Raw genomic sequence first — 10,095 nt, 5'->3', positions numbered from 1 at the left:
CCCTCCCCATCCTCACCTTCCCCTCCCCCACCCTCACCTTCCCCTCCCCCACCCTCACCTTCCCCTCCCCCACTCTCACCTTCCCCTCCCCCACCCTCACCTTCTCCTCCCCCACCCTCACCTTCTCCCTCCCGGCCCTCACCTTCTCCCTCCCGGCCCTCACCTTCCCCCTCCCCGACCCTCACCTTCTCCCTCCTCACCCCCACCTTCCCCCTCCCCCACCCTCTCCCTCCCGGCCCTCACCTTCTCCCTTCCCCACCCTCGCCTTCTCCCTCCCCCTCCCTCAACTTCTCCCCTTCCCCCACTTCCTGAATCCCCTCCCCACGCCACCTTCAGCCCCTCCCCACATCCCTTACCTTTTCCCCCTACCTCCCTCACCTTCTCACCTTCCTTTCTCCACCCCCCCCCCCCCCCCATCTCCACAACCTTCTCTCTCAAACCCTCTCCTGCCCCCCCCCCCCCCCCCCCCATTGCCTTATCTCCTCTCCTGTCAGCCTTTCCCTCCCCCACCTGTCTTCTCTACCTCCTTTCCTGATATCCTTTCCCAACTACCGGCACCACCTCTTCCATCCTCCGCCTCCTCTCCCATTTTCACCTTTAGGAGGGTAATGTAGCAAAGTAATTGAAATGAGAGTTGTTCCCTTGCAAGCTGTCAGACACCTAGGTTGTCAATGGCCACTGGATTAACGTATCTTTGGCTTGGTTCAGCTACAGATCTGGTTACTGCAATAATAGCTGGGAGATGGTTCAACAGACACATGCAGGGCTTTCCCAGAAGGCTTTCCGTATAAGGAGAGGTATTCCTTCTCCATAGTTAGTTCTGATTGGTGCCCTCTTTCCCTAACATGGCTCTGTCTATCTCATTGGGTCGCATTGATACTATTTCACCTTGAATGGGCCGGTAAAATGAGCCTTTGCCCTTCTCCAAATATGGAGTGTGAGACTGACAATTCCTTCTGGAGACCTGAGAGTGGAGCAAATCAGGGATTCTCTGTGAACTATAAAAGCCAGTGTGCTACAGAGTAGGACACCCTACCTCCAGTCCTCACCTAGACCTCTCTCTCTCTCTCTCTCCTAGGAGCCGGTAAGATCAAATTCTAGCTCTTTCTTATACTACAGCGAGCAAGGGGAAAAGGATCGACGGACCTCCAACTTGGACAGGGCAGTAGTGGCAGAAGGTTTGGGCACATTATAGAGGAAATATGAGCTGACAGAAAATAACAGTAAAAATAATGGCGAAATGACCAAAGGAAATGTGGGGGAGAAAGAGTGGGGTTCTGAGTAAATCGGAAACAGAAATTATTTTAGCAGATAAAGATATCAGTGGAAAGAAGACTTAACATTGGGAGGAAGTAGAGTTTAGAATGTGACTGAGTGAGCAGTTTGTTTGAAGTTTTTTGACTAGTCAGACAATTTAATCCAATTTCTGGATAAATGGTGATTGTTAAAAATCAGAAAATGTGATTGCTTCTGGCGTTATCACTGGTGCGTTTTGGCTTTGTCCGAGATTCATCTCTTATAATGCACAGTAACTCTGATCATTGCTGCCAAAGTTCCTTGTTGGCTGCAAATGGGATTCTATCAATGCTTAACTGATAACTGGGAGAAAATTGGGATTGCGCACTCTCCCAGTAAGACTGCCTTTTTGTCCTCTGATCCCAGCAGAGCAGCTTCCTCCCTCTTTCCGATCGGAAAACCCAGATATGTTGGGCTAACATATGTACATAATCATTTTCAAAGTTATTGTTGATTAATGAGCCAATCAAAATGGTCAGCAACATTCCCGTCTCCTCCAAGCTTGTAATGGGAAGGAGTAACCGGGACAGCTGTGTTCCTCGGTTCCCATCCATCGCCCCACTGAACTCACCCTTCTCTCTCTCTCGTTCTCTTTCCACAATTTCCCTCTGCTCACCCTTCTCCCATCACCTTTTTATACTGCTCTCTTCCCATCTTCCTCAGCCTTCTTCCCTCCTCCCCCCTCTCCCTTCCACTCACTCCTCCTTCACACCAAAGCCCAAAGTAACTCCCAGGATCGATGTCTGTTGACAGCAGGGTGAAAGGGCAGATTCAGAATTAATTCAAGTGGAATTGGGTCTGGGGTAAGTTTTTCCAACCGTTGAATGAGTGAATGTCTGAGTGCAAAGGATGTTGGATCTGATGGGATCCTGGAAGCCTTGGCTTAGCTGCACTTTCCCTCTACCTGTGCCCTTGTCTGATCTGTGTCCTTTATGGAACAGTTTCAAACACTGAGTTTCCCACACCATTTTCACAATCTGCAGATATATCTTTTCCTTCTTTTCAATCCTCACTCTGTTTTTCTCATTCTCCTGAATGCAAACTCCAAAACAAAGTTGAAAATGAAATGAAAATGAAAATCGCATATTGTCACGAGTAGGCTTCAAATGAAGTTACTGTGAAAAGCCCCTAGTCGCCACATTCCGGCGCCTGTTCGGGGAGGCTGGTACGGAAATCGAACCGTGCTGCTGGCCTGCCTTGGTCTGCTTTTAAAGCCAGCGATTTAGCCCAGTGTGCTAAACCAGCCCCTCATTCCTTGGAAATGGTTTGGAATTTTTGGAGGTTGAGGGGTGAGGGAGCAGAGGGGGAATAGAGGGAAGTGGAACTCTTTCCAGAACATTCCGCTTAGCCAGCCAGCCGACATGCAAGGCAATACTCAAAAGTGGGTGTCTATTGAGGGAACAGGACAGCAATATGGGCAGGGTCTCCGTAAGGCGTGTCTATTTATTAAACCTCTGTGTGATTTGGAATATGTTTTTAACTGCATTTTCTACCTCCCTCTAATTGCAGAACTCCACCAGTATGTGTGACGACGAGGAAACCACAGCACTGGTCTGTGACAACGGCTCCGGTCTGGTAAAGGCTGGCTTTGCCGGTGATGACGCTCCCAGGGCTGTCTTCCCTTCCATCGTGGGCCGACCCAGGCACCAGGTACCCTCGCAGTTGTCATCTTACCCCCTCTACCCCCTTTTTCATTTTTTCCCTATATCCCACCCACTCGCACAAAAGTTTGATGGATGATTCGTCTATGGAGCACATTTACATTTGCGTTAAACGGCAGGTGTACAAGTTCCCTTGTTACATTTAAAGTTCTGTGAGGATCAGAAACAGAAAACTGAGGAGACACACAGAATTATACAACGCACAAGTCAAGAATTTAATCATTGTTGCAGAGCTATTGTGGCTCTTTGGTTGTTTATATAATTAATTCCCACTCCCCTGCTCTTCCGCCATAGATTGCATTTTCTCTTTCAAGTATTTCCCCAATCCCCCCCTTTTGGAAAGTTCCTGTTGAATCTGCGTCCGCCGGCGTTTCATAGATAGATAGAACAGTACAGCACAGAACAGGCCCTTCGGCCCTCGATGTTGTGCCGAGCAATGATCACCCTACGTAACCCGTATACCCGTAACCCAACAATCCCCCCATTAACCTTACACTTCAGGCAGAACCTTCCCAATCACAATAACTCGCTGTGTCAAAAATACACATTTTCCTCATCTCCCCCCCCCCCCCCCCCCCCCCCCCACCCCCACCCACACCCCCATAGGTTTTTTTTTGCCAGCGTTGTCATTGCTGAATCATTTGACTCCTTCAGTATGATGAGTCTATGAATCGTTGACAGATAATCGAGGTGACTAAATATAGAGAGGTGGTTGATGATCCTGTACAAGGCAATGTTGCTGCTGTGACATGTGCAGAATGTTGGGCCAGTGTCTGGAATCTGACACTCTCTCTTACACGTCTCTATTTCCAGTCCAGCTCCCACATCAGGATTTTCCCAGCTTTATTTTTTTTCTTCTGGGATATTTTTGGGTCACACATTTTGGGTCCCTTATTTCTTATCTGGAAATGTAAGGTTGAAGATTTGGGGAGCTGCACTGACATGCATTAAGTCACAGCCAGTTTATGCCAGATCATGGAGGGTCTGAAAGAATTTGCAGCTGCTTCCTCAGATAGACACCCCCCCCCCCCCCCTCTCCTTGAGGTGGGTGAAAAAAAAGGGTAGCCCCACTTCAGCCCAGTGCACGCACTCGCCTTCCCCCTCTAACTGAAGGTGGGAGCTGAGGAACGAGTCACTGTAGTTACCCAAACTAATCTGTGACATTCAGAGGTCAGTTTTCTCATTGTGCAGCTTGTCAGAACTAATTCTAATGTGTTTCTTGGCCTGTTTTAGGGTGTCATGGTTGGTATGGGTCAAAAAGACGCCTATGTAGGAGATGAGGCCCAGAGCAAGAGAGGTATCCTGACTTTAAAATACCCAATTGAACACGGCATCATTACCAACTGGGATGATATGGAGAAGATCTGGCACCACACTTTCTACAATGAGCTGCGTGTGGCCCCTGAGGAACATCCCACCCTGCTCACTGAAGCCCCCCTCAACCCCAAGGCTAACCGAGAGAAGATGACCCAAATCATGTTTGAGACCTTCAACGTACCCGCCATGTATGTCGCCATCCAAGCTGTGCTGTCCCTGTACGCCTCCGGTCGCACAACTGGTACAGTTGGATTTTTTTACTTCCAATCATTTAGTTTGAAAAATGTAAAGAGTAGGCATGAGCCATGGACATATTACAGTACTGACTCTAAAAGCAGCATGTCTCACCAGGGGTCAATGAGAACCTAGATGGTTAGTGGCAGCAGGCTGTTCCACTGTGGAGTTCATCACAGGTCAACCTGGTTCTGCCCTCATCAGATCTCTCCATTTTACCCTGGAATTGGGAGCTTTCCTGTTGGAAGTTGGGTTGAGTGAGCCTTGTGCCTTGGTCAGGTAACCCAGCTGGGGAAAGGAAGTTACACTGAGAATTAGTCTTGATTGTCCTGGTGTTAACTGAGAAGCAACAGTGATACCATCTCCATCACATTGTTTCCCAAGTTACCAGGTGGAGAGGGACGTGAACTTACGATCTTATCCTTTCCCACACTCAAAAACAATAAGGAAAACATCACACTATGGGCAGCATGATAGCACAGTAGTTAGCACTGTTGCTTCACAGCGCCAGGGTCCCAGGTTCGATTCCTGACTTGGGTCACTGTCTGTGTGGAGTCTGCACGTTCTCCCCGTGTCTGCGTGGGTTTCCTCCGGGGGCTCCGGCTTCCTCCCACAAGTCCCGAAAGACGTGCTTGTTGGGTGAATTGGACATTCTGAATTCTCCCTCTGTGTACCCGAACAGGCGCCGGAATGTGGCGACTAGGGGCTTTTCACAGTAACTTCATTGAAGTGTTAATGTCAGCCTACTTGTGACACTAATAAAGATCATTATTATTATTATCCTCTGATCTGTCTGACATTTTTACTTTCTGTATCTTGTGCTAAAGGTATTGTTCTGGACTCTGGTGATGGTGTGACCCATAACGTCCCCATCTATGAAGGTTATGCTCTCCCTCACGCCATCATGCGCCTGGATCTGGCTGGTCGCGACCTGACTGACTACCTGATGAAGATTCTCACAGAGCGTGGTTATTCATTTGTCACCACTGGTGAGTGACAATACTGAATCCTCAGGGTAGACTTTGTTTTGGGGTTGGAATGGTCCTTTCACTTTGTGTTAACCATCTTGATTTTGCTCGATTCAGCTGAACGTGAAATTGTCCGTGACATCAAGGAAAAACTTTGCTACGTGGCTCTGGACTTTGAGAATGAGATGGCAACAGCTGCATCATCTTCATCTCTGGAGAAAAGTTATGAACTCCCCGATGGCCAGGTCATCACCATTGGCAACGAGCGTTTCAGGTGCCCAGAGACCCTCTTCCAGCCATCCTTCATTGGTAAGAACTCTATCCAGTGGGCTGCGCCGTGAGCTAGACCTTACATTGCTTCTCTGATGTCTGTCCGAATGACGTATTGAGTGTGGGCCAACCAAAACTCTGCCTAAGTCAGGCTATTTGACCATGGGGATATCACCTGGACCTGATCATTGATCACCCATAGAAAGCTGGTGGAAAGCGACCAGGAGCAGGACCATCGGCTAAATTATTTCTATTTCCTTTCCTCTGGAGCCCAGTGGCGGTGCCCCCACCACCAGCTAACTATGGGAGACTAAAGCAACAGAACCGTGGTCTATACCATGGCGTACAGAAGCCATCAGACCTGCTTTCGTGGGAAAAATCCAACTTAATCAGTTCAATTTTGGTCAGGAATCCGAAATGTCAAATGAACTGAAAAACGCATCAACTTCCAGGGTGATTGTTGGATTTGCAGTTTTTAGAATCAGGGTCTGATTTGGTTCCTGTCAGTAATCATTGCTTCTAATAGCTGACCCAGAAATATTTAGTCTCTTCAAGCACTCGAACAACTAGCATTGGAGGTAGGGAGGAGTAAAAAGTAATTTGTCCCCCGGTCTATTTCATTGCTCTCTGCTGAGATGATAGGACATCAACATCAGACTGTTTCTCACTCTTATCTCCTCTTCTCTGTCTGATTATACCAGGTATGGAATCTGCTGGCATTCATGAGACCACCTACAACAGCATCATGAAGTGTGATATTGACATTCGTAAGGATCTGTACGCCAACAATGTCCTATCTGGTGGTACCACCATGTACCCCGGTATTGCTGACCGCATGCAGAAGGAAATCACTGCCCTAGCCCCCAGCACTATGAAGATTAAGGTGGGTACCCATTGATTATTAATACTCCAGCCACCTCCCCCCCCCAACAAGAACCCTCAATAGGAAGTTACCAAGCAACGAACCTGCTCTATCGTCAACGCTCCTCTGTCTAAGAAAGCAAACCATTCTACTCCCTTCCCTGGAAAGGCAATCACTCAATATTACTCAGAACATAGAACATAGAGTGCAGAAGGAGGCCATTCGGCCCATCAAGTCTGCACCGACCCACTTAAGCCCTCACTTCCACACTATCCCTGTAACCCAATAACCCCTCCTAACCGTTTTGGTCACTAAGGGCAATTGATCACGGCCAATCCACCTAACCTGCACGTCTTTGGACTGTGGGAGGAAACCGGAGCACCCGGAGGAAACCCACGCAGACACAGGGAGAACGTGCAGACTCCGCACAGACAGTGACCCAAGCCGGGAATCAAACCTGGGACCCTGGAGCTGTGACACAACAGTGCTAACCATTGTGTTACCGTGCTGCCCTTTATTGAGGACAGAGGGTTTTTAAAACAAATTCAGGGTACCCAAATATTTTTTCTCCAATTAAGGGGCAATTTAGCGTGGCCAATCCACCTGCCCTGCACATCTTTGGGTTGTGGGGGTGAAACTCACACAAACACGGGGAGAACATGCTAACTCCACACGGACAGTGACCCAGGGCCGGGTTTCGAGCCCGGGTCGTCAGCGCCGCTGTCCCAGTGCTAACCACTGTGCCACATGCCGCCCAGCTGAGGACAGAGTTGATGACAGAGTAGCGCGACCAGCAGCTGTGCTGTGGTCTGAAGGAGATTATTGAGTCTGAAATGCACTCTTTGCAACGTTAATATCTTGTCCATCTCAGTTCCTGTTCTTGGGACATGGCTATAGAGATGGCGACCACACCATAATTGTCAAAATATTGTAGACTGAGGGAAGTATGTTAGGAGCTGGAGTAACAGCCCCCTTAAAGCCACGAATCTGCATTATAAATGTTAAATGTACAAATAATTAGATGGTTTGTTCTCGAATCGCCTATTTTGACAGAGCCAAGTTCTGAAATGATTGTTTCTCACTTTTTATCTCTGTAGATTATTGCCCCACCTGAGCGTAAATACTCCGTCTGGATTGGAGGCTCCATCTTAGCTTCACTGTCCACCTTCCAGCAGATGTGGATTAGCAAACAGGAATATGATGAGGCGGGTCCCTCTATTGTACACAGGAAATGCTTCTAAACGATCTCAGCCCCACCACCCAGCAATGAAAGGCAGTGAGTTTTTGGACAAAGGCAATCAGTCGCTTGTCCTCTGGAGGTTTTTAGTGTGCTTAACGCTCTAGTCTACAGTGCACTCGACAGTGTTCCACCGAGACCTGGCTTCCAACCGAAACACTTTGAGAAGAGGGTCAGACTGCTCCTCGTCAAGTCTACCCTGGACTGTGATGTGCCCCAGTCTGTCAGTGTTCATTGTTTACGAATCTTAATCGACAATCAACAGAACGAAGCACTGCCCTAAACAATATCTTAACACTCCTCTGTAAATGTCTGTCCCTTTTATTGTCTTGTTCAAGTCCCTGTTTTGTTATTTATGAACATGTGTTCTCGTGAATAAAAAAACAGATGATCCTCTGATTGTTGGTTGTTTTTTTCTCCCCCATGCCCAAATGTTAGTTGACAAACTGACTGGATGGGTTAGTGGGTCAAGCGTTGTACTTTGATTTCTGGAGTTCAAGTTGAGAGGCTGATTGAGTGCAGGATAGTTTCCAGACCCACATTCACAACCTTGGATAATGTTCAGTAAGAATCCTTACAACACCAGGTTAAAGTCCAACAGGTTTGTTTCAAATCACTAGCTTTCGGAGCACTGCTCCATGAATGAAAGAGCTGAACTTCAAAAGTGAGGTGAGAGTGACTGCCCTTGACATCAAGGCACCATTTGACTGAGTGTGGCATCAAGGAGCACTAGCTAAACTGGAGTCAATGGGAATCAGGAGGAAAACGCTCCGCTGGTTGGAGTCATACCCGGCACAAAGGGAGATGGTTGTGGTGGTTGGAGGTCAATCATCTCATCTCCAGGACATCACTGCAGGAGTTCCTCAGGGTAGTGTCCTCGGCCCAAACCATCTTCAGCTGCTTCATCAATGGCCTCCCTTCCATCATAAGGTCAGAAGTGGGGATGTTCGTTGATTATTGGAAATGTTCAGCACCAAGGCCCATTCCCCCACCCTATCTCCGTTAGAACAAATAACAAAGAAAAGTACAGAACAGGAATACAGCCCTTCGGCTCTCCAAGCCCGTGCTGATCATGATGCTCGAACTAAAAATAAAACATTCTGCCCTTCCTCAGTCCGTATCCCTCTATTTCCTCCTTATTCATGGACCCATCCAGATGCCTCTGAAATGTTGCTAATGTGCTGCTTCCACCACATCCCCTAGCAGCGCGTTCCAGGCACCCACCACCCTCGGCGTGAAAATCTTACCCCGCACATTTCCCTTAAACCTCTCCTCATATCCAACACTCTCGAAACCAGACAACATCCTGATGAAACTTCTTTGCACTCTCTCCACAGCTCATCCTCACCCAGTCCCCCCTCACTCAGACTCACTCTCACCCAGTCCCCCTCACTCAGACTCACCCACACCCAGTCCCCCTCACTCAGACTCACCCTCACCCAGTCCCCCCTCACTCAGACTCACTCTCACCCAGTCCCTCCTCACTCAGACTCACCCTCACCCAGTCCCCCTCACTCAGACTCACCCTCACCCAGTCCCCCCTCACTCAGACTCACCCTCACCCAGTCCCCCTCACTCAGACTCACCCACACCCAGTCCCCCTCACCCAGTCCCCCCTCACTCAGACTCACTCTCACCCAGTCCCTCCTCACTCAGACTCACCCTCACCCAGTCCCCCTCACTCAGACTCACCCTCACCCAGTCCCCCTCACTCAGACTCACCCTCACCCAGTCCCCCTCACTCAGTCCCCCTCACTCAGACTCACTCTCACCCAGTCCCCCCTCACTCAGACTCACTCTCACCCAGTCCCCCCTCACTCAGACTCACCCTCACCCAGTCCCCCTCACTCAGACTCACCCACACCCAGTCCCCCTCACTCAGACTCACCCTCACCCAGTCCCCCTCACTCAGACTCACTCTCACTCAGTCCCCCCTCACTCAGACTCACCCTCACCCAGTCCCCCCTCACTCAGACTCACCCTCACCCAGTCCCCCTCACTCAGTCCCCCTCACTCAGACTCACCCTCACTCAGTCCCCCTCACTCAGACTCACCCTCACTCAGTCCCCCTCACTCAGACTCACCCTCACTCAGTCCCCCTCACTCAGACTCACCCTCACCCAGTCCCCCTCACTCAGACTCACCCTCACTCAGTCCCCCTCACTCAGACTCACCCTCACTCAGTCCCCCTCACTCAGACTCACCCTCACCCAGTCCCCCCTCACTCAGACTCACCCTCACCCAGTCCCC

General features: G+C 49.4%; 1 protein-coding gene across 1 annotated transcript; it reads left to right on the top strand.

Annotated features, from left to right (window-relative positions):
- The first annotated feature begins 975 nt into the window (after positions 1 to 975).
- Positions 976 to 8,229, top strand: LOC119958929 (actin, alpha cardiac muscle 1-like). Its single transcript, XM_038787450.1, has 7 exons — positions 976 to 1,084; positions 2,806 to 2,946; positions 4,191 to 4,515; positions 5,336 to 5,497; positions 5,594 to 5,785; positions 6,448 to 6,629; positions 7,706 to 8,229. The coding sequence occupies exons 2-7, from the start codon at positions 2,818 to 2,820 to the stop codon at positions 7,847 to 7,849; spliced, it is 1,134 nt and encodes a 377-aa protein (XP_038643378.1). The 5' UTR covers positions 976 to 1,084; positions 2,806 to 2,817; the 3' UTR covers positions 7,850 to 8,229.
- The last annotated feature ends 1,866 nt before the right edge of the window (positions 8,230 to 10,095 follow it).

Source organism: Scyliorhinus canicula, chromosome 31 (genome assembly GCF_902713615.1).
Source record: "Scyliorhinus canicula chromosome 31, sScyCan1.1, whole genome shotgun sequence".
Taxonomy (NCBI): domain Eukaryota; kingdom Metazoa; phylum Chordata; class Chondrichthyes; order Carcharhiniformes; family Scyliorhinidae; genus Scyliorhinus; species Scyliorhinus canicula.
This window is presented reverse-complemented; position numbering and strand designations above follow the sequence as displayed.